The sequence below is a fragment of the Corvus moneduloides genome, chromosome 6 (genome assembly GCF_009650955.1).
Source record: "Corvus moneduloides isolate bCorMon1 chromosome 6, bCorMon1.pri, whole genome shotgun sequence".
NCBI lineage: Eukaryota > Metazoa > Chordata > Aves > Passeriformes > Corvidae > Corvus > Corvus moneduloides.
In genome coordinates, this window is record NC_045481.1 from 9,431,542 (window position 1) to 9,458,918 (window position 27,377).

General features: G+C 41.2%; 1 protein-coding gene across 2 annotated transcripts in view; it reads right to left on the bottom strand.

The window, feature by feature from the left end:
- KIF26A (kinesin family member 26A) overlaps positions 1-27,377 on the bottom strand; it is a 100,803-nt gene that overhangs the window by 24,353 nt on the left and 49,073 nt on the right. For both annotated transcript variants that reach the window (XM_032111735.1, XM_032111734.1), the window contains exons 4-5: positions 26,119-26,285; positions 3,156-3,339 (exon numbers count right to left, since the gene is read on the bottom strand). In XM_032111735.1, coding sequence (XP_031967626.1) covers positions 3,156-3,339; positions 26,119-26,285 — 351 coding nt within the window. The remainder of the gene's footprint in view (positions 1-3,155; positions 3,340-26,118; positions 26,286-27,377) is intronic.

The following is a 27,377-nucleotide window of genomic DNA, read 5'->3' on the forward strand; positions in this document are numbered from 1 at the left end:
AGTTCTAGACTCCACAGAAGAACACAAGATAGTCCAGATGCTACCTTCAATCAGTTCCTTAGATTCAACTGTCCCACCACCCAGTTCAGAATAACTCTTATTTCTCTGTTGGCCCCAAAATGATTTCCCATTTTCCACATTGTTTCTGTGCCTCCTACAATATATTGAACCAATCTTGAGTATCAGTGGATGGAAAAAATGTTAAGAATTACCACTGCAGAGACAATACAGAAAGCAGGCCATATTTGCTGTTGTACGTGCTTCAACATGTACTTTAAGCTTCCAGTGGATTTACGAGAGAAATGGGACTGCACAGAATGCACAAATGTACAAATAGTAATTAGTCACTGTAGTATTCAGGCATTACTCACTTAGAATAAATAGCATTTTGGTACAGTTGGCATATCATTCATCTCTTCATTTTTTCATAAAGGGAGGCACATTCCTCTCATTGAAGCATCTTGGACACTGCATGGTTTCCAGTTAGTTACTTCTATTTTTCCTTCTCACAGAACAACTTCTCAGAGGTGAGGGAGGCAAAGGCTGCCCCACCAGCTGCTTAACCCACTGTAACCACACTGTAATAGTGAGGGACACTGCTGGAATGGGAATGATCACACAAACCATGGAGAGTATCAACCACAGCCACAGATGCTGTGGTAGGAAAAAGTGACTCCAGAATTCATCACTGATTCTGTCTCATATGTGTATCTTATATTCATTATTGGACAGGCTGCAAGAAAAAGTCGAGGAAAATTATAACCAGGAGGAGTGTAAAGTAAAAAGCTGTTAGAACACAGACCGATGTTAACAGATGACCACAGCACAACTGCCAGGGTTTACTGACTGCTCTCTCCATTGCTGTGATACTTAAAGCAGTGAGGAAGAAAAGTAATTACTTTATTCCCATCACCCTCATCATGAGATACCAGCTGAGTAAATCTTGATCAGCAGAAGCTAATGAGTAGGAAATAATGGAGAGTGCTAATGCATAGTGAGCTAAATGCTACCAAAAGCTATCTGGCATCGCTCAGAAAAGGTGAAACTATGAATTTTTAGTACTAAAGAACACCTATAGAGAAGTGACACTTCTCCTTTGATCACAAGTTCTAAGAATTCGGACACATGAAATTTCATTTGGGCGGACTCATTTTTAGAAAAATCTGTATTGCTGCAGGGCTTTTTAAGGGCAAACACTGATATTTATGAAGTTGCAAAAGAGGAATGGGTTAAGAGACATTTAGTTGGTACCGCATATCTTACTCTGTGTTTCAGAAATGCATAGCTACTTTGGTTTTCGAGGAGCATTAAAACCAGTAACTAGCATATGCCATCACCATTTGGATGCTCTAAAACCTAACTCAAGAACTAATTCAATTAGCAGAGAGCTCTTATCCTCTCCAGCAAAGCACAGGACTCTTCCAAATTGTGGTTAACAAGGATTTGGTGAGAAGGACACAGCTGGAACCCTCTCAGAATCCCAGAATATGCTGAGCTGGAAGGGACCCACAAGGATCATTGAGTCCAACTCCTGGCCCTGCACAGCACCATCCCCAAGAATCACAGCATCTTCAGTATCTCTAACAGTAAACAGCATCTTCAATTCTCTGTGATCCTTGTAGGTCCCTTCCAACTCAGGACATTCTGTGATTCTATGTTTTTAATGTTTTCAGCTGAGAGCTAAGTAGCAGGCATTTTGAGAGTCAACAGACAGACAAATCCTGTGCTGAAGGAGAAGCTCCCACAGCTGAACTGCTCAGGGTCCTACCATATCCTTGGCATCCTGGTCGAGCTTTTCTCTTGGAAAGTTCCCTGCTCTACTCACTAAAAAAATATGTAGAGCACATGACCCAAGGAATATTATCTCCAGCCCGCTGAAATCATGCACTTGATCATAGACTTTGTTAATCTGTTTGAAGACGCCAGATAAAGCAGTGCTTTCCATGAGGTACAAGTCATGCTGGAAAGCTCCACCAGCCACCCTCAAAGCACAGGAAAAAGCCTGAAGTCTCTTGGCTACACACAGCTGCAGGCACACAAGTGCAGAGACAGTTTTATTGAAATGTGGGCACAAGGATATACAATCATACTTTAAAGGTCTTCCTAAGGCAAAGTGCCTCAGAAGTGCCATGCTTCCTGTTACTCCTGGTGCCACAGCCAAGTACTAAGTCTCACAGAAAAAAACCAGGCACAACAAATGGGTTTTGTTAAAAAACAGACATAGAAAGGACATTCCTCAGCAAACCCTCCTCCACCTGGTAATGTCTAAATTACTGTGCCAGGTTTACTGTATTCCATCACTTAATACTACATCCTCTTTTCTAAGACACTGAAAAGGCAAGAGAAAAAAACCAACACATTTTCATCTGTGAATTTCCACCTGCTTAAAATAGCCCAAATCACTCCTTTATTTTCCATTAAGCACAAAGTCAGTTAGGAAATATGGAGTATTATCTGTGAACAAGTGTCAGCTCTAGGTATTTAGGCTGACAAACTCTTTATGCTAATGCTGATTCGTATAGTTACTCTAGGTGCATATTTTAGCTCTCCTGTGCACATTACATACTTACTTCAATTCTATCTTCAAACACTAATCTCTTGTAGCCTATGTAAATAAGTATTCAGACTCTGTTGTGTGGGTGATTAAACAGTTATAAATATGAATAAAGCTCCAAGTAATTGGGTTGTATTGTAATTAATTTTAGATAAACTTAGCACCAGTTTTTCAATTTCAAAGGTGCTGCATTTCCTAAGTTGGTGAGACTGCTACTCCATTTCCATATTCTTACAATGACACATGAAGCAGAGGGAAACAAAGCCCCCTCAGCATCTCTCCTTAACCTCAGCAGAGACAGTACCAGCACCAGTGGCTGAGTCCTGCTGGCAACACAGAGACTATTTCTTCCACAGCTGGAGCCTGTATGGGCACTGGGTTTGGACTGAATGGGTTTGGATACCAAAGGAAATTTTGTCTCTTACTCTTTGCAAAGTCCACAGGAGATAACAGCACTCAGGCACATTCAAATGGATGTGGCTCTCTGTCTATCCCAAGACCCTTTGCTTGAGTCTATCCAACTCAGTTCTAGGCCAAAAGCTTCCAGCCCGGTTAAAATTTGTCTAGAAAAATATTTTAAAATATTGAAATCCGAAGTTACCTTTCCAATGCCAGGGTTGTCCTTGATTTTGGACACAGCTCTCAGAAGGCATGGTGGTGCTGGGGGAGGACAGAGCTGCAGGATGCCACTAAAGTTAGTAGCATAAATAGAGAAGTCGTGTGTGTGTGGCAGGGGCGGATGGTATTTCTTTCTCTTCGAAGACAGGTTAAGCTTCTGTGCTGCTCTGTATAAAAGTAATAGCAAGAAAGGACAGTGTTACTTAGGCGTTAACAGGAATCTGAACCAGACAAACAGATCCTCATTGTCATCACTGCCTGTTTTACAAATCAAGTCACTGCATTCTAATCTGATTTCATAAGGACAAGTCATCAGGACATTAATAGAGGAAACATGGGTAGAAAAATTACTGGCAAAATATTCAGTTAATTTCTCTCCCAACAGAAATTCAACTGTAATCTAATTTGCCCTTCTTTCCCCCAACAGCTTGACATCTGAATCCTAAAAACTAACATCTCACTGACGTAATAAAAAGCTGAAATAATCCCCTGGTCACTGGCAGAACCAGATGGACTTTGCTGGTGATAACATTATGAAAGTGGTTCTTTGTACTCTACAAGTTACTCAAGACAGAGGATAGCACTCCAAGTCAGCCGAGCTCAAGATCCTCTCCTGTTGGCAGCACAGAAAATCTTTAGATAACAGAAAATTTCCTTCAAGACAGATTGGTTTTTCCTCCCCAATCCCATTCTTTCACATTAAAATGGAAAGCTATTAAAAAGACACGCTTTAACGTGCTGAATGATAATGATCCTGCTTTTGAAATGTAGAATTTCAAAACATAAAAGATGAAGGAGGAAAAATTAGAACATACAATTAAAATTGTAACATTCTTCCTTGTGAATAAAAATAGGAACATAATCAGTTTTTTCTGCTATTCCCCATCAGCAACACCAAACAACAGAGCAAGAAACAAAAACAGAAACTCTTCTCTACATCAAACACAACATGGGAAAATAAAAATCACCCTGCAGAATTAAGCAGAATAAAATATATACATCAGCAAGCACATGCTGGCAACTGGGCATGGCAATGAGGGTGAAAGCTCAGTTCTCTCAAAGTCAAGGAGAGCTTTACCACCTGAAAACGACATGTATGATCCAACACTGAGACTGTCAGTAGATAGTCCATCCACAGATAATGATCATAAAAGCATCCAACATACCTTTTAGCATTACTCTGAATGACTGTTAGGCCAGCAAAAGCCAAGATGTCCCACTGCCAGCATCTCTGGACACCCTGAGTCCACTGATGCCAGCAGGTCTTCTGAGGACAAACCACTATTCTGGTCCATGCTTGCAAAATAAGGGCTCGTCGCTTTGAACAAATTATTAAGTATCTTTATACAATGACTACTTTACATTTTCATCTTGTCTTTCAGCCCAAGATCTCCAAGTACTTTTCAGTGAGATCAAACTGGAAGTAGCATCTGTGAGGTATTATAAGCAACAGACCTACAGAGAAACTAAGGCAGTATTTTCCTGTCATAACGAATTAAGGGTAAATCTAGAAGCCTAACCTTGCCATGAATCGTGTCATCATTGTCAGGCAGCCTCAGGCTTAAGACAGCTTGGTAAGCTGATCAGAGAGGGAAGCTATTTCTTTGCTTGTATTTATTGTAGGTTAGAAATAAAAATTAACACCAAGAGCAGAAGGGCTGCACAGTTTCTTCCAGCTTTTAAAGCACTCATTTGAAGCACTATTGGCTTCAAATGAGCAACAGTACAAAGAACTGGTTGTGTCTGAGGAGCAAAACTGGACACTTGAGTCTAAATTAGACAGCTAATTAGTACAACAGCTAGGACTCTCAACACAGATCTCCAAAACCCCCAGTCCTTTTCTCTATATTCCAAAACTTGTATGTTAAACTCCTGAACCCTTTTACTTCCACTTCTCAAGATGCAGACCCCCTATGTGCTTCCTTCTCCCTCTATAAACACTACAGTACTTAGAAAAAGACAAAGATTCTTGTGATGAAAAAATGAGGCTATAGTTCCAAACTCAGAGGGAGCCCAAAGCCACTGTCTTTTGAGGAATGAGTTGGACTTTTGCCTCTGAGGAAAGAAGCAGCTTTTGACTCCTACTGCATCCTGAAACCAGCAGGAACTGCATCCCACAGTGAAGCAAAATACCACAAGCATGGGTTTATACAGAACCTCAAGGGTCTGGTGGCAATGAGAACTCATTTAACTGCCTAAATCTCAAATCCCCTTGCTAATACTTCATTCAGTATGAAACCATATGCTGAAATAGGACACTGGGAACACAGTTGCACAACTTCACTGTGGTTGCAGCTGCACATTAAACTGTAATGACTCCTAAATTATATGCAGCTTTACTGTGCAGAAAAGTCTCTACCTGTTGGTACTGTCATTGTGGAACTCAAGACAGTCATTAGTATCTATCTATCTCCAAGTACCAATTAACAATCCTGGTTACTATTTAATTGTCTTGTTGATTAATATGAAAGATAATGTTTATTTTCTTGTTTACATGCTATGATCCCTTGTTGAAATTATAAAAACTCCTCAAGAGAATGTCTTCAAAGAGCAATCAAGATATACATTAAATCCTGATGAAATAATTACTCCTGCAACAGATCTGGCTGCAGGAGCTCCTCTGGGAAACATACATGAAAGAGAATGAGATACAAAGGACAAATTTACTCAGGAATTGTGTGTTCAAGCAGCTAACTAAGCACTAACACTCAATGAGTAACTGCACCCAAAAAGGCCAAGCTGAGCAAAGCATATAAACAATGAACAGAAAATGCCACTTTTTAGAAGTATAGCATTTCTCAAAATACCTCAGTAGCACGTTTCTGCGGCATTTTGATAAGCAGATCTAAGATACTAAATCTGTTACTAATTGCCTTAACTTCTGCACCAAGACAGAACCACTTTCAAACTGGTTCACTTTGACAGTATGCATTACCTTCCTGCACCTCCACTGTTCAAAGGACAGTGGCATATGCTACCTAAAGCAATTAACTGCTGTAGTGCTGATAAATCCTCTTCCTGTGAGTCTGGAGGGTGATGATTTTACTAAGAAATTTGGCAAAGTGACTGTTGATGTCCATGTGAGATAACAGGAAACTGAAAGCAGAGGAACTGGAGTAGCTGTTGTAGAAAATAATCAGTGCTTTGATGGGCAATCGGCCAACTCCACTAATAATGATGTGTGTGGTTCACACTTAAAAAGCATCTCTTGTCAGGTAACAGCGCACAAAGCTTAATTACAACCTCTCTGTGTTTGAATGCAAGAATGGCTTTGCCTGATATTAAAACAAGGTTATTTCTGGAGTTGGAACACCACAGACATCTTGTACAAGCAGTATCAAACAGCTTGCTGGGCTTGATTTTGTTTGTTGTTTTGGGGTTTTTTTCTAAAAGCGAAAGGGTAAGGATCTAATTGAAAGCATAGGGCAGTTGAGGCAAAACAAAACATCACTATCAAACTGTAGACTCTGAATATTAATTCAAGTAATTGTCATCCTCAGCTCCTATAAAAAGCACAGCCAGTTCTTTAACAAAAAGCCAGTTGGGCAGCAGCTTTCCCATGCTTTGCTTGGGCTCCTGGACAGGTCCAGGCAAAGAGCACAACAGAAACACTCATCAATCCCTATGTGCTTCCTGTAGAACCAACAATATACTTGGTGGCATCCCAGCCACCTGCTCATTAGGCCAAAATATAGGCCAAGCTGGTTCTGGACATGGGCCCAAATAAATCAAACAAAATCTAACTTCACAAACCTCTTTACTTCAGTAAAATTCATGAGAGGATGCATTTACATGGAGCCAACCCTGAGACACTCCAGAGTGCTGGTCTTTCTGCAACAACACATTTCTGAATTTGCACTTAAGTTTTCAGGTGTGTCTTTTCTCCGGAATTCCTTTACTCAGGGTGAATTTTTTCCATGGAGACAGGGCTGGTAAAGCTGTCCTAAACTGGGCCCTTTTTGCCTAGCACCAGAAAGACAGAACTCGAGCTCATACCACATCACTTTCTGTAGGGACACTAATTGGGTGCTATGTCCATTGCCTGACCTGCTTCTTTTTCTCAAATTTGGTCTTGCACAGGAGGCCGTCACACACACCTTCAGCACCACAATGGGCTGTCTGACCTTGTCCAGTATCACCTTCTGTTTCCTCTCAGGGAAAATTATGACCTGCAGGGAATTCTACGCAAAACTTAAGCATTACAGTCATTTGTTTCTCCGGGCGTTTGCCAAACACTTGTCATAGCTTTGACAGAGTTTTACACTTTCCACCTACCTTCTCTTTCCCCATTCAGCCTTCACAAGCACTCCGCTACAAAACATTCTTGCAAGGGAAGCTAAGCCCCACACTCCTACGCTTCTCTTCCAATTAAAGCATGAGAGACATTCATGTATATTGCTTTTACCTCCAGCTGTGAGATCTACTGTCTGCATTTTGCTTAACTCTTTCCCTCTTTAATAGAAGATGTCTTTTAAGATGCTCTGGAGAGTTCTTTCCTCATAGCTAGGTGTCACGGTAGAAAATAAAACTAATATATGGCACATGCAGGGGCACTCAAATATCAAATGACAGGGGACAGGCTCTAACCTGCTCTTTCCCCCACACAATTTACAGATTACTAGGTTTTCTGCCATGCATGGATGAGACCAGTGAGGAAAACCACAGCCAGATCAATTACATAATGCTCAGCATCTAGGGAACAAGACTGTGCAACAACAGTAGCTACAAAGCCTGCTCGTTGAAAGAGCCATGCCATTTTTAATTTTAAATTCTGCCTATGTTGTTAGCATGACATTTCAGATACTCTGATGTACAGCAAGCTGCTTCTAGCTTGCACTCCCTGCACACGTTCTGCACATTATAGCTGTGAAAGTAAACAGCACCATTTAAATCCCTAAAGCACTCTTTCTGAGCATAATTTCTCCACAAAAAAAAAGGAAAATCAGATTTGAAGCTTTCATAATGATGCAAAATCATAAAATTGTTGTAAATTTTATTAACCTTCAAAAGGAAGAGAGCTAGGAAATATACTTTGTGACTCCTACTAGAAATGGATCAACTGAGATAAATGAAGAGGACTTAATGGACACAGTACATTTATGGACAAACTGGCAGAAGTCAGAAATAGAACTGCTTCCCATTATTAAGCTCCACTGACAAGAATAATAAAAGAAAACTTCTGCACATTCATTTCAACATTACTCATTAAATATTAACAGTTTTAGTGTTATTAGTCAGTCTTATCTTTCAGAGATCACTATCATTATTCATATTGTGAGAATGCTTAAGGGCTTCACTGAAAGGGTCAAGGCCAAAGACGTGTACAGTCCAAGCCTTAAATATCCTGAACTTTGGAGTTTACACAAGAGTATGCTTACTCAAGACTTTTAGTTTGACCTTGACAGACAGAAGTGATTTTTATCCTGATTCTGAGCCATCTGCATTATGGATGCAGGCTTACACTGAGAACCAGTGTACCCTAAAGCAAAGCTCTCCCAAACTTTCCCAGTTCCCAGCATAACCAGGCATAAATTCCCCCCACATAACCAACACCCTAATCTTTTCCTGCTGCCAACCAGTTCCAAAGGAAACAGTGGGAATGTCACAGCCTGTCATCCTACCTGCAGCTCCAGTTATTGTTTTGAGTTATGTACTTGTATTGAGTTATATCACTGTCATGATCCAGTTTTAAGGTTCTTAGAAATGCCTCTGCCCAAATTAAGCTGCAAACGAGACCATATGCCAGTGACAACAGTAAGGGTTTTATTTGATGGTAAATAAGAGAGAGAGAGAGAGAGAGAGAAAGAAAGAAAGTAACTAGAAAATAGGTGGGGGGACAGAAAGAGTGACAGGGACAGAGTAAGGAAAATATCACCACTCCATGCATCACAATGTTCCGTTGATCCTCTCCAGCTGGTGTTCTTGGTGGTGAAGGTCCCCCCAAAAGCATAGAATCCGATGGGTTTATACACCCTCCAGCCAAGTCGCAATGTCCAGGCATGTCCCCCTGGGGTGGGGGGGGCAGTCTCTCACAGCAGACTCTGGGTCTGTTGCACCACGTGCAGTCCTGTGGGGCCGAGCCTCTCACATGAAGGTCCCGTGGATGTGCCCTGTGGCGTTGGGGTTCCACAGCTGGGCCGGTTTGTGTAACAGAGGATGGGTGTTCAGTGCCTCTGACCAGAGGTTGCACCACATACCCAAAACCTCCTCCTCCCCTGCCTCAATTGGATGGGGGGTGGTCTTTGTAAACCTGGCTTCTGTGAGCTGTGCTCTCCCCCCACCCCAATCTCAGGTGGGGATGATTGAACAATGGGTTTCCCTTTATCTAATCAGCAGTTTGACTTTCAGTTCGAAGTCCCACTCTTCAGGGAGGCTTCTTTGGTTGTAGCTCCTTTATAATGAGCAAAACTTTTTATCAATGTTTGAGGCATGAACTGTCTTCAGTCTCTGACAGCCACCCCGTGACTCAAACATCATAATAAATGTCTCTTTCCTAGAGGTCCTCTTCACTTTGTGGGTTGTCCACAGAGGTGATGAGGAGAGAGAACAGGAAAAAGGATAGAAACAGTAGAAGCAACAACACAAGTAATCTTACAGTGTCCAACAATGTCAAAATGCAAATTTAATTGTAATCATCAATTCAATTTTCATTAGTCAGTGCTTCCACCCCGTGAATCCCAGGAATCAGTGTTTTTTAATGCATAGTGGGTGTGAGGGATATCACAGTATTGTATCTCTTAGCTGTTGGTTCAGTATGTTTCGAAATTAGTTATAGAATTATGCAGCAGGTCTTCATTTTTAAATTCCACAGAGGGGTATCCTGAACAGGTACATGTATTAACATGTGTCAATTAGCCAAGTTTCAAGAGGATTCCCAGCTCTTGTGGTATAATTGATTGACTTTGCACCCTGGAATAAATGTGAAGGGATTGGTTGAGGATGTGTGCTTTCTTCTTGACTGCATTCACATATAGTTAGAAGAGTTTCATAGGTAATATTCTTTCTCTGCTGGATAACTCTACACATTATGAAGGATTCATTTTTATGATACAAGATTAACACACAAAACATTTCCATACAAAATGTTCTCGTGCAAACATATCTTTACATCAGGGCTACGCTCTGTTTTCCAGGAGACAGATTATAGCACTGTTGTCATTTAATCTTGACACAAACCAGAAAGTGTGGCTTTTTATTATTGGTGGGATTAAAAATTAAATTAATTCCCTTTCAAATTTAGTTTTCAAATAGCGTTTTCTTTTGAATTTTAGTGAGGAAATTGATGGCATGAAATTCAACAGTACATTAGTTTGAGAGCTGGTAGAAGGCTTTCCTGTAGCCCCCCTGGTTTAGGAAGGGAGATTCGATCACTTCTTATGTAGCATTTGCTTGTGTTTTATCAAGATTCTTTAATTCACTAACCAGAAAATCCAAAAAATTTAGCCAGATTATAATAATTTTGAAGCCTTCTGAGGCAGAACTGGGAAGGTTAGTACATACTGTAGGATTTCAAATATGTAAAAATTCTTATACCAACTCTCAGGATAATATTGGTTGAGACAAATTATACATCCGTAAGACCTTAGCCACACCATTTTTCAGTAAAAAGATAAAACAAGTAAGACAAATTAAACTTAAGAATATGTAGAATGCTTAAACTAATATTTGATCTCCTACCAAGTCACTTGCAATGAAAACACAAACAAATTACAAACATTAACCAACTGACAATGCAAGCAATTATGGTGACACTTTAAATTTCCTTGGTTTTCATGCAGCTCCATCTCATGTTGGTAGGTTCCTATAAAGGAAAAGTGAAAATCTGGCCCACTAGACCGATTAGAAATAAAAATTTTTTGTGGCTAACACAAAGTGACAGAGTCTACGTGAAGCAATAGTTATCACATTTAGGTGTGATTTTGCTGCTTGCACTTTCTCTGCTCTCAAACTGTTTTCCTTATCATCAATGCATGGATGTTTGGCATTCCTAGAAAAGGGAAAAGCAACAAACTTCCCAGAAAAATACGCTTAAGTGAAACAAGTTGTTACTTGCATTAACTTATTCAGGTGGAGTTCTAGCTTTTATTCTATGAAGTCCTTGTTGCACTTTTGTTGTTTCCCACAGGTTTTCAGTGGGGTTTCCTCCAACAGATTGTTCAGCGGAGGGAGTAAGACTGCTTTTAAAAGTTGTGCAAGAGTTGCAGTCTGTGAATCAGGCATTTGAGTTGCTTTTTCTTTTTTCAGGGTTTTAGCAGGCTTCTGCTTTTTGCCCTGGAGCAGTTCGCTTACCAGTTTGCTCCTTTTGTTCCAGTGATTTTCTTTTTGGACAAGATAGAGTTCGGCAGCAAGCTATGCTACTGCCTAAAACCCCTTTTTTTTTTTAATAACCAATCATATTTTTAGTAATCAATCATCTTTTAATAACCAATTGCTCTTTATCTAAATTTTTTTTTTTTTTTTTTTTTTTTTTAACCAAGTCCACCCCAGGAGTAGAGAACTGACTAACAAATTAACCAAGGAAGGACAACGAAACATTTTTTCGCACTGGCCACTCAGGACAGGCATTTTCCCCTGAAGTTTCTCTATAGCCCCCACAGAGGAAGCTGCAGGATAAATAGCTAAGCCTGCATAGGGACAACACCATCCCCACAAGGCAGCAGCTGCAGAATTGGCCTCAGGACTGGAACCTGCCAATTCTAGTTCTCCACAATAAACCACAGTCTGTTGGGGGGGTGGGGTTTCCCACAAGATAAGAGCTGCAGAATGGGCCTCAGGACTGAAACCTGCCAATTCTGGCTTTTCACAACAAAACACACAAAAGGAAACTAAAACACCCAAAATCAGTTTACTATCACCTCCACAACATCCTCAGAGAAAGCTGCATCAGAATTCCCAAGAGTCTGGGTCCCCACAGAAGAAACCTTGACCTCCACAACCCCCTTAGAGAGGGCTGCATCGGAATCCCTAGAAGTAGCTGTGTCCCTACAGAAGGAAACCACAGGAAATAATCTCCTCAGAGGAGACCATACTATTGTCAAAAGGCACTTGGGGTCAGAGAATAGTACGCTTGCCGACTACGCCAATAAATGTTATGATCCAGTTTTAAGGTTCTTAGAAATGCCTCTGCCCAAATTAAGCTGCAAACGAGACCATATGCCAGTGACAATAGTAAGGGTTTTATTTGATGGTAAATACGAGAGAGAGAGAGAGAAAGAAATAAAGAAATAGAAAATAGGTGGGGGGACAGAAAGAGTGACAGGGACAGAGTAAGGAAAATATCACCACTCCATGGATCGCAACAATGTTCCGTTGATCCTCTCCAGCTGGTGTTCTTGGTCCCCCCAAAAGCATAGAATCCGATGGGTTTATACACCCTCCAGCCAAGTCGCAATGTCCAGGCATGTCCCCCTGGGGTGGGGGGGGCAGTCTCTCACAGCAGACTCTGGGTCTGTTGCACCTCGTGCAGTCCTGTGGGGCCAAGCCTCTCACATGAAGGTCCCGTGGATGTGCCCTGTGGCGTTGGGGTTCCACAGCTGGGCCGGTTTGTGTAACAGAGGATGGGTGTTCAGTGCCTCTGACCAGAGGTTGCACCACATACCCAAAACCTCCTCCTCCCCTGCCTCAATTGGATGGGGGGTGGTCTTTGTAAACCTGGCTTCTGTGAGCTGTGCTCTCCCCCACCCCAATCTCAGGTGGGGATGATCAAACAATGGATTTCCCTTTATCTAATCAGCAGTTTGACTTTCAGTTCAAAGTCCCACTCTTCAGGGAGGCTTCTTTGGTTGTAGCTTCTTTATAATGAGCAAAACTTTATATCAATGTTTGAGGCATGAACTATCTTCAGTCTCTGACAATCACTCATCAGAACAGGCAACACATAGACAGATGTCCTACAACACATCCTCCAGCACCCTGTCCCAAGCCTTCCACTACTCACAGGATAAACTTGGTTGGCATTATTATTTTTATTACTGCTATTGCTCTTTGATTTGTGGTTCTAAAATTAGAAAGGTAGCACAATGAAAAAAATGCAGTTGTTACCCAAAACCCCAAGCAAAATTAAAAGCCAACAAGGTGTCTGCTTCCACTAACAGCATTCAACTTGGAAAACAAAATGTGATTTAGAAAGACATTTTTGAAGAGAAAACTGGGAATGTCTAAATACATCATGAAGGTTTGGAAGGGACAGGCACCATCTGTATTTCTAGAGTAAATTTTGTCCAAGGAGCCACTTATAAAACATATGATAAACCTCGAGGGCATGGTCTCTTCCTCCCCCCCAGCTTCCTAGGTTCCTGCGATGGATGTACAACTTCTGGAGGACATGAACGTTTTCCCCACTTTGTACCATTACACAAGTTCTGCACCAAACCTTTGTTTGCTTCGCTGTCCCAGCAATGTTGCTGAGAAGCACTGCCAGGAAGAAGAAACAATTAATGTTCCTTATTTCTGTGTTTTGACTTCCTCAATAAATAATTAGTTAATCTGGATCACAATGCACAGCCTCAAACAATGGCATTTTTATAATGGGTGAGGGTAATAAAGTTTCAATAGAAGCCCATTATTCTGAAACGTTCCAAAATGTCAAACCACATCTAATATTGCAAGGATGTTACCTCACCAACACTGTGAGAGCAAGTATCTCCAATCTGAGGCAAAGTTCATGTGTTGCCTCATGCACACAGCATAATCTTGCAATTCAGACTTGAATTTCAGCTTCTCACTTTGACCTTGTAATTTTCTCTTACTATCTCTTATTAAAATCAAGGCAGAAATAAAAATCAGCAGTGTTGACATATTAGGAACATCATCGTCTCACAGTTTTTTACTAGACAGTTTCTTAACTACTCTTACTCTTAGAAAATTCACATCTCATGTCTCCCATTCCTTATTTTCCCCCCACTTCACCAGCAGACACGCAGGGGAGCTTATTTCCTTCTCCTGAGGCAGCTGTTACCTGGATGTAAACCAGTACCACACCCCAGTCCGTCTTCTCTTTTCAAATTAAGAAGTCCTAATCCTTCCAACCTCTTCTCACAGGTCAGGTTTCCTTGATTTCTGACCATCCTTGTTGCTTGCCCCCAACTCTATTCACAACTTCACAAAGTATGGAATCAAGGCTTTGTGCATCAGTAAGCAATAATCAAGGCTCACCTGAACTCAGGCACAGTACAGAAACGCCAGGCAAAGCCACTTTGGGATAAACTCAAAACAACCTCCAGAAAATGACAAGCTAAAACAAACTTGAAAGATACTCCTGACATCAGAAGAGCTCCCTCATGCTGTAGAGACTCAAGAGGTGGTTCCTCTACTCGGCTATCTTTTATTAATTTAACAGAAGCAACCAATCTGGCCCATCTTCAACCATTCAAGTAATTTGCAGGTATCCAAGAAGGAATTTTCACTACACTTCTCTGTAATTTTTCTCCAAGTTTAAGGAACACCAAAGGGCAGATCCTCACAAGCACTGACCGTTGCACTCCAACCACTTTTTCTGCTCTCCCAAACCAGCAGCTTCTGAGGTTACTGCTACAAAATTGTCTTGGGTAATGTCAGCTCCATGTTCTCTTCATCTTGTAGATTTAAGACACTTTTCTAGCCAAAGAACATTGCTTCAGCAGCCAGGACCAGTGTGCAGAAACTGACTTTTAGATATATTTCATATATATATATATATATATGTATATGAATAACAGCTAGTCACAGCAGCCTGCCACATACCATTTCCAGCTCTGCTCACTAATGATGTTAAACAAAGCAAGAGCAGATGAACATATTGCTGCACTTCCCCACTCGCTGTTTACAACTGTACCATATGACAAACTGCTGAAAACCTGTGTAGGTTAATCTTTAAGTAAGCAAGGCTGTCAACACCTAATACAGAAATATGTCAGTTCCTGGGCTGCACACTGCACAGATAGCTATGTACTGAAAATACAGCTACCTGAATGCCAGCAATATTTCCCCACTCTGTTTCATGAGCTAACTGAGCTAAAGCAGGCAGAACCACATCAATCTAAGCACGCTCCTTAGGCAAAAAAAAGTTGGACTTATTTGCCAGCAAGACACAGAGGCATGAAACAGTCAGGTTGAGCAAAACAGAATTCTAGTCTCATTTGTGTTCTGTCAAGAAAAAGTAAGAAAGACATTTTTAAAACTACAAAGTAATGAAACAATGGTGCTAACTAGCTCTTCACTACTGAAGTAACACTTAAATCGATTACTTAAAATTTTGCTTTGCAGTATCAGCTCCTGGTGTACAAAAATCATTCTGCTCATTCAGGCTGCTCCAGGAAAGAGGTAGACATATTTGCAAGTGGAAAAGATGAGAGATAAAACATATGGCATGGCTAACAAGGGTTCATCTGAAGCACTAGGCTCAGACAAATATCTGACAGGAAAGAGAAGGGCTGAAAGAGGGAGAAATTCAGTATTTCCCTGCTCCTGATTGCGTATAGCAGTCTGAATACAAGTTGGCATCTGTGAGTATAATTCCTTCTTTGCAATAAAAGCTCTGAGGTGGGTTACATTTTCCTCTTACCTTCCTTTGACCCAACACACCATCCCCACAGACATACCTTTTTCATCAATTCCAGCTCCCTCAGCTCCATATTTTATTGCACATCTAGAAAATCCACAGAGGATCCATTCCCACTTCGGCTGGGTTTTATTTCAGATGCTTAGTCAAAGGCTTGACACCTCTATTGCCAAGCAAACAACTTCTCATGGGGGCATTTACTTATTCCTACTGTTAGTGAGTTAAATGGTCACTGACAGCACTAACTGATGCAGTGGAAATCATCCAAGTACAGAAGTGGTATGCCTACACAATGAGTATTTTTAAACAGAGGAGGGACACATGGGCTTCTAAACCCAGGGTTACTATGATTTATTTAACTGACATCAGTTCTGAAGTGATACTTCTCAGAGGTGTAGCAGGCTGATACTGCAGCGCCCTTTAAAATAGCACTTAGTGGGAAAATCTGAGATGCATGTTTTTCCATCACTGCAGATGGAGAGATCTGACTATTTCTGACCCAAAGATGGTGACTTCAAATTTCAGTAGAAATGAGCAACTCCTAAAGCCTTGCTTGAGACACATCATTAAACGACATTCTGAAGCTTGCCCTGAAGTCCAGCAAGCTTCACTAATAACATTTAGATTAGATTCATTATACGCTGATTATCATCCACTGAATCCTTTACTCCATAGGGCAAGTGCTTCTTAATAAGCAAGCTCCAACACTGAGGACACAAAAAGCCAAACAAAGCAGAAAGCAAACCCAATAGCAGCACTAAGTGATGATGAGTGAGATACTGGCTAAGCCCTTTGAAATGTCCTGCCAAAAAAAAATCTTTCATCCTCCAGCAGGAAGGATGAAGGAAGTTTTAGAAAGCCAAAATTCAGTGTTTCATAGAGAATTTAAAAGTAGCATCACAGTAATCCTGCTACTTGATCAACTGGTCAAGCACTGCAGCTATATTGCTGATGCATTATTTTGGCTTGACATTTTATTTTTGTCACAAATGATAATGTGGGATGCCTTATTCTGCGACAAGCACAAGCAAGCAAAGCAGTTTAGCTCAGAAAAGAGACAGTGACACTTCAAAGTCCATCTGCCCTGCAAACCACATCCTGCACACCATAAACTGAGTTTCAGAGTGACTCCAAGTTAGCCATGAAAACTCAATATTCAATTAACTATCAGTCTGATTTAAAACTATTTCACCTGCTAAGTCTGCCTGTCTTAATGATGTTATTACGATAGTTAAGTATGTTACTGGAAGAGGCTGAAAGTCACTAATATTTGTAAAACAGGTGCAAACTGTCAAGTTACATCCCCACAGGAAAGTCACCATTATCATTTTACCTATGGAATGCTCCGTTCCCACTGCAGAAAAACCACCAGTGCAGCTGCCACTGCTGCCAAGCTGAGGAGCCCCAAATAACGGAGTCAGAGCAAGCGCTGGTGTTCAGGAGTCCAGGAACCAAAAAAGCAGGCAGACTGGGAGGGCTGGGCTGAGGGGGAGGCAGAAGTGCTCCTCTTGACAAGCTAGGAAGGGCAGAAAGAAGGGAAAAAGCCAAGGGGAAAGAGAGACTCTGGTAGCTAGGCAGCAGTGAGATTCCATATGCTCAGGAAAACAGAATAATCAAGTGCATTCAGCTACAGAGGAAGGAGAAAATAAAGAAAGGATCATATAGAAAAAAAATTAAGGGAAAAAATATTAAGTCCAGGCAAGCAGAAGATCCAGGAGAGGACAAAGTAAGAATTAGTATCTGCATGACTCCAATCAAGTACTTCAGACTTTTTCCTAGTTTAAAACCCACTGACCCCCATTTACCCCCACAAATAAATTCAAACTTGGGTAGCTCTGAAGGCATAGATTCTCCCCTACTTGTAGGAACATCTGTTTTATATTAGTCTTCTTTTCTCTCCCTCATGGGCATCCAGAGTGCCTCAGAATATAGAGCTAATCCAATACCCAACCACTGTCTGCACTGAACCACCTACACCAGCTCAAGAAGTCACCACATCTCCTGGGGGGGCTGCCTCTGCTGCTCCAGAACCTCTTGTATAATCATTCATCAAGGCATTCAGAGCTGAAAAAAATCAGCCCTCCTCAGGGATGGCCTCAAATTATAAAGATCTTTAAGGTATTCAGTCAGCAGACAACACTGGAAGTGCTTTGTTGTGCCCCAATTCTGCTTTTGCTCTCAAGCTGGAGTTAAGACCTAGAACACTCTCTCCAAAATCCTGACCTCGTCATGAGGTCCCCACATTACTAGATCCATTTTTTCCCCTCTTCCTCTGTCTCTTCATATTTCCTTCCAATCTGGTTGGCACCAGGTTCCCTCCTTTCTTTATCCTGCCACCTCCTGCACAGCCCAACCTGCTCCCACACAAGTCCTACAGCCTGTGCTATCCAACAGAGGCTTCTCCTTCCAAACATCTCCCTGACACTGCTGTCTTCCACGATCTCTCCATGGTTCACACAATGATCCCTAACACTCTACACAGGAGTTTCATCTTCTAAGGCAATGACTCACAGATGCCCAGTTCTGCTCCATCTGGTCACCTCCCAGTTCCCTCTGAGGCTTTGTCAAATCCTCACCATGGGCTCTCCACCTTGGCTGATCATTCAGTGCCTCACCCCTCTAAATCAACAGGCATGCCCTGACCACAGATCTGTCGGCCTTCGGAACATTTTCATGCTTTCTATAGAGGTCTAACTCAGCACTACTCATTTCCAAACTCTACCTTCCCTCTCCTCTCAACTACTCCAATTTCTTCACCTCTCCCTTTGCTGAACTACAGCTCAGTGTCTCATCTCTGCTCTGTCAGTCTCACAGTGTCACAGATGAGCTGCTCCTAGCAGGGAGCCTGGCTCACCACACGCCGGTAATGCAGTGTGTAAATGCATGATGCTGTATTAGCAGTGATACCAGTAATGATGTTCTGCTGTTAAACACGCTGTCCTGAGAGTCACTTGTGCTTCCAAGAACAAAGCCTAATAAATTCAGGCTTATCTCCTAATTTATCCTCCTCACGGGCGAACATGAAATGGGATATACCTAAAGCATACATTCTTTGTCTGTCCTTAATTATAGGCAGTATTATGCTGCCACAGCAACTAGGAAAGCCTAAGCTGCCCTAAGTGATACAAGATACTGCACAAAGCCTCACACCCTGCCCCATCTCCTGTCCTCTCACCGCGCTGTGCTACGTGCAGGTCACGTTTGCTCTCTGGGGACGGGGAGCAGCCACATTCCAGCAGCGTGGCATGGCACCAGCGAGACGAGGCAAGCCTCTGGTGACACCTGCTCCCTTTCCATTTGCACATCTGCATGAGGGCTGTCTTGCTCTCCCTGGCTCCATGCAGAGAGGAAAAGGAGGACAGGAGGGCATACCCCTCTCCAGCCCCCTGCAGTGGAGAAGACACTGCAGGGATCAGGCTGTTCCAGCCTTCTAAACCCAGAGCAGGGAGTCATTAAGGAGAAAACATTAATTATGTATCTGGCTGCCCCTGAAACAGCTGGATGCTCCACTTCATCTGCACATCCATAGCTCTGCCTCAAGCCACAAATTTCTCAGCCACTGTTCCTAAGCAGTGACCAAATGGTAGCAAGAGGAAGTGGGGCATTTTGGGGCATTTAACAAAGAAGGGATGGTGCACTGAGAGACTGCTGGGCTGCACTAATGCCAGCAAGCCAACACATCCCTGAGGAGCCCTGCAACTCCTGTCATATTGCTATGGCACTGTCAAATAGGGACAAACCAGGCATGGCTTTTGGATGTGCCTGCCAGCAAAGCAGCCCTAACTGGGAAGGGCTTGTACCCCACTTTCTGAGGTAACTAGTTCAAATTAAATTTTCCCACATCACATCAACACAGGATTTCTTGGGCGTGGGTTATGCTTACTGAGGAAGCCTTAACAAGTGACTCTGCTTCTTCTCTTGACCCATGATTCATCAAGAATTTACAGTGGTTACCTGCAGCTATAGCAGAGACTTCTGTTTCAACCTCACAGGCTAGCTTAACTGTCACAGGTCAGCACAAAAATCTCTAACTCAGGATCCAATGAATCACATGTTTTCTTCACCTTTTAATGAACTACTACTTATGCATAACCCTGTTATTCATATTATCTGTCAAACAGATTTAATTTGTGCCAGCTCCACACAAAGCTAGGATACCCATGCATCCCAGCAGGGTACTGGGCAGAAGTTTACAGCTATTAAATACAGGGAACTGTGAACTACATTATGAGCTTACCAGAAATATAATTCTTGCTTTTAACAGGACAGAGAATGACAGGCTGAAGTGATTTACCTAGAAATATCTTAAACATGGCAACTTATTTTAAAAATTATATTTCTTTTTTTTTTCTTTTTTTCCCCCTGCATTAAATTCTGAAAGTATTGATAGTCATGGAATAATCAGGTTTAACAGGTTAGCAGTAATATATGCCTCAAGTGTTCCTAATACATCATAATCTTCTTTCACAGAATTTGCATCACTGTCAAACTGAACTACTGATTTTCAGTTGATGCTTTTAACATGTTTCTATGGTTACTTTCCAAGGTCGCACCAGAGAAGCCTGAACAGCAGTTCAGAAAGACAAAAGACATTTTGCATCCTTCACTATAGTAAATAATTTATGAAAGTTAAGGCATCCTCAAGGAAAAAAAAATCATAAAAGAATTGGTTCTGAGGTTATTTTCTTTGCAACAGTCTGAAGCACAGCAAAATCAATATCTCTACAAAAGCCTTCAAGATGAGACTATTTGACTAATGTTCCATATGGTACAAAATGCTAAAGAACACATCCTAAGTTTAGATCTATATGCACAAGCCTACATGAACTGCATGAATGGACTTTAAAGCAAAAAGTAGACATCTAATTTGCTGCTATCAGCTTCATCTTCTAAATCAGGCACTAGGCATTATCTCAGTATTCTAAATTTTAAAAATGCAAAAATAAAACTGAAAAAAATGAAGTAAAACCAGTAATGACAGGCTTTATTATTTCCACCATTTTTCATTCAAAGCCACACAGATTTCATCTGTCCCCTAAATGTTATAAATTTTGACTAGTGTAATGAAAGCCTGTACAAAAAATATCTGAATTCTCTGCCTACCACTACACTAGATCAGAGTTTATTGGAACTAATTGAAGAGTCTAAGGCTTGGAACAAAAACACATTAGTCATTTAGTGGTTGTGCTAATATTGCTATGCCTTTCCTGCAGTTTCATTAGATACAGACTGCTTCAATACCCTAATCATATGCTCAGTCACAGCACAATCAGGACACAGAGTACTGACAAGCTGTCCCACCATGCCTAAAGCTGATAAGGTGTCTGCTCTATGAGTAACCTCAATTATTGACTATATTTTATGGTCAATCTAATGACCAAATGCTTATCAGTGAACCATCAGGTGCCTGTAATAGGATAGTGACCCTTAGTTTATATGTACCATTACTGCTCATTAGTGAATAATTAGATTCTTTAATCCAAATTCACAGGCATTAAAATATGATGGAATATCCTGACTCTATAAAGAGACAATTATGCTTATTTTAACTCTTCAGATGTTCAATTACATTATTCAGAGATTGTATTTTTTGTTAAGAAAATCTGCTTGCAAAAAGCATATCATGTGCAATGTTTTATATCATGCCCAAATTGACACAGCTTTCCCAAACATGCAGGAGGATGAGGAGAGTGGAAAGATAATGGGTGTGATTCACCACTGTGATTCTCCAGATTTATTATCTTAAATGGTTTTAATCTAGCAAAGCCCAGCAACACTGAAAATAATTAAAAACCTGAAAACCAGTGAGTGCTATGTTTGGAAGACTAACTTCTAAAACAAAAGCAGGTGGATACAAGGGAAGGGAGTTGCAACTATAAAGTTATTTCCCCTCTTCAAAGGCAGCAGTTCCACAGCAGCAAGTGCAACCCTGTAAGCAAACCAGTTTGAAAAGATCAACATCAAACAAGATGAGAATTTTAGAAGAGGGACAGATTGTCTTCTGCTCAACATCACTCAAGGTTGCCTACTTAGATACCTATTTTCTTCTAAACAGCTTTGATTCCTCCTCACTGCCCTGCCATAGCTCAAATCTTCCTTCCAGCTTGTGCACTGAGGGCAGGTATCCCTGTTCTCCAAACACCACACCCCCACCCAGCTGCACAGGCACTGCTGCCACCACTATCACCAGCCACCAACAGGCAGAAATGGCACGTTAATGGTGACAGCTTCGATTTATTGGGGGTCTTGATTCTCCTCCCAAGGGAGTGGTATTTTATTTTTTGTCTGATAGCCCATTAACCTCTTCCCAAGTGCATGCCCACTCTCCTCCTCGCTGCCCTTCTCCTGCCTGCTCTTGGAAACACCATTTCCTCTCTTCCCCAGCTGTTCACGTGACAAGAAAACCCAACTTTGTTATAAAGCTTATTAGAGCTTTATAACAAAATATGACAATATTTACTTAGCTGCAAGCATAACCCACAGAAGGGTCCTACAACTATCTCACATATTTTCCCTTAGTAATATAAAGTTTGTTCAGGTCCCTTATACAAAAACCCCACCTGGAAACTGGTATAAAGTGTGGAGCACTAGGCAAGGCACAGTGCATGCCACACCAAGGGACAAAGCCAGTTGCATTCTAAAAATCTGAAGAATGCAAGAATAAACTCCTCTTGAATTATAAGGGTGAACTGGGAGTCTCTTCACAGCCATCCATGAACATGAGCTGTGCTTTTTGCCCTGGCTTTCTCATTCTGCCAGTGACCTACTGAGAAGCTCCATTTTCTGCTAAATCCTCTGGTCCTCTGGTAACACGACCACTGAGTAATGTCTGGCAATTTGCTTGCGTGACACAGTCAGATGTTAATCAAAGCTTTCCTCCTTCTGTGACAGATCACAGTGAGGAAAAAAGCTTAAAACTGATTTAATTTCTTAATATGCTTCTGTCTGCTGTCTTTAATATTTGGCTTTGATTTCAAATACTTAGCGCTTCTCTGCATTTCTTGGTAATGAATAAAATACTTTTTTTTTAAGCAGAACATAATTAAGCTTGAAGAAATTAAATATGACATTCAAATGAGAAAGAGCTTTGGATGAATATGTAGATTTGGACTGCACATATGCTTAACAAAATCAATGCATTCCTTGCAAAGAATGTCTTAAAGATACTCATTTCAATCATGGGTACCTCTTATCACCAGGTATCCTTTTTGTTGCATCTCTTATCTACTATTTTCCAGGTGAGGACATGAACTCTCTTTACTGTCTTTTCAGTTTGTGACCTTACAAACACAAAACTCTGATTCTCATCAAGGAACAAACTGGAGTAAAAAAAACAAAACAACCAACCAACAAAATCCTGCACAGATCTCCCTTCCCAGGCAGAAAAGAGTCCACAAGCAAGAGTATAATGGTGTTATTTCAGCAAATAGAGACTCCAGTTTTAATGTGAAAAAGGCATTTATATGTGGCTAGGAAACCATGTCACAGGTAATTGTGCTAGGACCTGTACAAACACAGTGAATGCTGTTTCATGAAAAATAAGATTGGAATCCTTTCTTCATGTGAAAAAAAAAAAATCTCTATCTAGTGATGCTGTCGCTCAGGAAATCACAGATGCAGTTTCCACAAGCACCCTATGAAGGCTTTATCTTCCAAAGTAACTAACCCTGCACGCAAATAAACTGGACATCAACATATATGCGTATTTTTGCCTAGCTAGTTTATTCCTAAGGCAAAACAGCCCTTTTAACAAGCCAAAGTTTTAACCATGGATCTTTTTACAAAAGGCTCATGTAAGAAGATGAAGGTCCTCAGTAGACTTGGTCAAAGAGAGGCCAATGATTTGCAAAAAATAAATATGTGTGTGTCTGTGTGATTGTCAATATATTAACTGCATTTATTCCAGTAGAGAACAAGAACAAAATGTACCAGGCTCTGCATAACATGAGTAACACACTGGCTTTGCTATGAAGTTCAGATTTTAAGTGGCTGAGGAGTTGCAGTATGGAAAAAATCAGCAAATATAATGAACGGGGACTACAGCAGAACACTACAGCCATGACTCTTCTTTCATCTCCAGGTGCTTCCTGAGAGAGGATTAGCTGAACAGAGAGATGGAGGAGAGAGAAGTGAGTGCTGCTGCAAGAGTCAAGGCAGGGGTGACCTTCTTCCTCAACACGTTCAAGGCTGGATGGTGCAAAGAGAAGCAGACAGGACTGGACGGGCTGAAGCAAAGAAGCTTGATAGCCCACCAACACGGAACAAAACTCCCCAAACTGGTGATATCCTAATACTTGTGGTCCCTGGATAAGCCATTTCTGCCAGTATCTGTGTTGTTTCTCACTCATCCTTGTTGAGTGTTTCCTCCTCTTCCTCTCCCCTCCCGCTGAGAGGACTGCATGGCTTGAGGGTGAGAGGAAGACTCAGCATGAAAACTTTGATCCATTACGGTCCCAATGGCAGAAGAGTCAGAAGAGAAGGAGCAATGGGAGAGTGAGCCTCTCCTGAGTTTAATGCCAAAGCTGGGGGAGCAGCCTGGCCAGGACTTTGCACCCACCTGAGAAACTGCTCAACCTATTTGCAAGTGCCAGGGATCAGTGATGGATCTCTCTCTCCCAGCCTTTGTGAGATTTTTTTCCCTGTGTTTCAACAACAACAGAATGAGAAAAGAAGTGCTTTGTGCACAAAAATTTCCATCAGCTCTGTCCTTCAGTTAAAAGATTCAAGAGAATCAATTTTGAATATAGGAAACATGGGTAGGGAATAAGCAACGTACTAATGGGGTTTTAAAATGTTTTAGCTAGCACAGAGCTGCTAAAGCTATAAAAGTCTGATTCACTCAAGGCAAAGACAGATTCATGAGATGCAATTAGGGCCTGATCCAGCATACAATGATGTCATTTGCAGTCTTGCTGCTGACTTCAAGGATCTTTGAATTAAGCCAATGATAATCACTTCGCAATAAAAAAAAATAAAAATAAAAAAAATAAAAATAAAAATTAAAAAAAAAATAGCTTTGCTGACCAGTGACAAAAGCATCACTGAGAGAAAATATTTTCGGTCTTATTTTAGACTATTAGGCACTGGTTTCTTTCTCTTAGTTTCAAGGAAGGTATTTTATTTTCTGGCTTCCCCAGCAAAAGGGACAAATCTTTGCATTTGCTTATGACATACAGATTAACACTGAAATAAATCCAAAGTAGATTAAGCTAAAATCTCACTGTTCATACCCACAGTATGAAATACAGTAATGAAAGCTGTGCTGCAGTCCCATCTAGATCTTTTGGAAAGGATGTGTCTGTCCTTGCTTAGGTAACTAAACAAGAAAGGAGACATCTGAGCTTCTCCCCTTACCTTTCCTCTCCACTCCCACTGATTTCAGAGACCTGTTCTTGAACGAAACAAATCGTCCCTGCAGGAAACCATCTATTTCTCTGTGTTGACTTTAAACCCACAGCACAGAGACAATCCACTAACTTACACAGAGTGCTCTTGGGGCAGTCATTTCCCAACCTCTTGTTCACAGACAGTCTGTGATATGCAGGGATTTGACAAATCAAAACAGAACTTGGAAAGTTGAGCTCCTGAGGTCAGATTGTAACTTATAGTAAACATCATTTATTTAATGGTACAGAACATGTTAAAGACCAATGAAAAGGAAACAATACAATTACCATTGTGATTACATTCTAAGACAGATTCTTGGTGCATAAATTTTACTTTAGTGCCATTCACAGACATACGTTTTTCAATATTGTCTCAAAATATGTTCAGTTGTGAATTAAAAAAGGAGTTGGAATGCAAGTACAAAGCCCTGAATTTTGTTCTTTTAAATACCATCTGCTTGACAGCGTATTGCATTTAATCAACACTGCTAATTACAACAAACATCCAAACAAAACTAACATATCATTTTTGTTATAAGACACAAGAATGGAAAAAAAAGATTGTTCTGGGCTACTGCTAAAAAAAAAATGTCAAACTGTTTTAACTGTTGCTACCAACTATGGAAAAGCTTTTATTTGGACACATAGGCCATGCTACTGAATAAAAATGTAACTTATTTTTAATTTTGATCTGAGTGAAAAAGACTTGTTACTTCAGCTTTTGCTCCAAGGAAACCTACAGAATAGAGCAGACTTGCGGTGGAGATGGCCATTGAGGACCAGACAAAGCCCAAAACATATTTTCTTGGGTTTTGGTCAACAGAGGTTCCAAGTCTCCAGAGAGAGAATCGGGACATCCCCACCCCATCCCTGCTCTCCAGTGGCAGCAGAAAGCCACAGTCATGACCAGGTGACCAACTCCACCCCTCATCAACCAGCACCATGGCAAAGACTGAACAGCATTTCCCAACTGTTTGGAGACCCACAAGCAGTTACGGAAACCAGAAAGGAGGAAGAACTACCTTATGAAGAAGGAAGCTGCAGCCGAGGTACCTGCTGAGACCCCGGCTGGAGCCACCACGCTCTGGGAGGCCGCCGTGCCGCTGGCTCCCGCAGGGTCGGAGTTGTGCTGCCCTGAGCTGATCTGAGCACTGGGAACATCTCGGCCGCTTTCTGGTGCTGCTTCTGCCTGATAAAAGCAAAGACATACGTACGGGTTAGTACACTTTAACACATGCCCATGACAGGGAAAAATCTCATGCAGCTCTTCCAAAGAGTGTCTTTGCAAGGGTGAAGGCAAAGATCAGCGGCAGGTGAGGAGTGATACAGGTGGACAACTGTACCACAGTAGGATCAGCAACAGAGAAAGTAAAAATCATGAAGGCAGCGGAGGAGCAGAAAAACACAGAGAACCTTTGTGAGGAGTAATGCACAGTTAAATAGTTTGACAGGCATGAAGAAATGGAAAACAGTAAGCAGAACCCTTTTGTTTTACAGTGTTATTTGGGAGCTGGCAGAACTGTTTATCTGGTTCAGTTATGACTGTCAGGAATTATTTCTCAGTGGCACATCACCTACAAGACCTATCTGTTTAAGAGGAACTAACCAAACAGTCACACTTGCAGTATCTTTCCACATGAATAACCCCAAGAACTGAATAAAAGAAAATTGATTTTTTTAGAAACATCTATACAGCCCTGGTTTTCAGTATTATTTTTCTTAGCAGCATAAATGTACAACACTTTTCTCCTGCAAACCGTTCCAGTGGAAGAACAGGAGTGACTGGAGATGCATCTTCTCCAGCATAAAGCATTTGCAGTGTCTGAGACACAGTTTGGAGTGGGGCAATTGTTTTGAGAGTTTGCCAAAATATCAGACATCTGTACTGTGAAATTGTGTCAGGTCTATATCTTCATGTTTAGGCGACCAACTCTTTCAAGTACTGAGTTCAATTAAGCACCATCAGTCAAATGCTCCTTGACAGTGCTGGGAAGGCTCCTTTTCGGAAGAACCTGCTCTATGTCTAGGAGTCCTGAAGATTTAATTAAAGATGACACCACAATAAATATTTGTCAAAAGAGTTAATTGCTTCATGTATGATAATATATGATGTTTCTGTCATCTGAAATACTACTTTGACATTTCCAACTAATTAGCTAAAATAGATTCCAGGAAAGGAGACAGCCTTGTAATGAAGCACAAGCACAATTAGGTACTTCCTGGGATGCCACCAAATTTTAGATTTTGAGCTGCCATAGATCATGTTTTACAACTACAGATA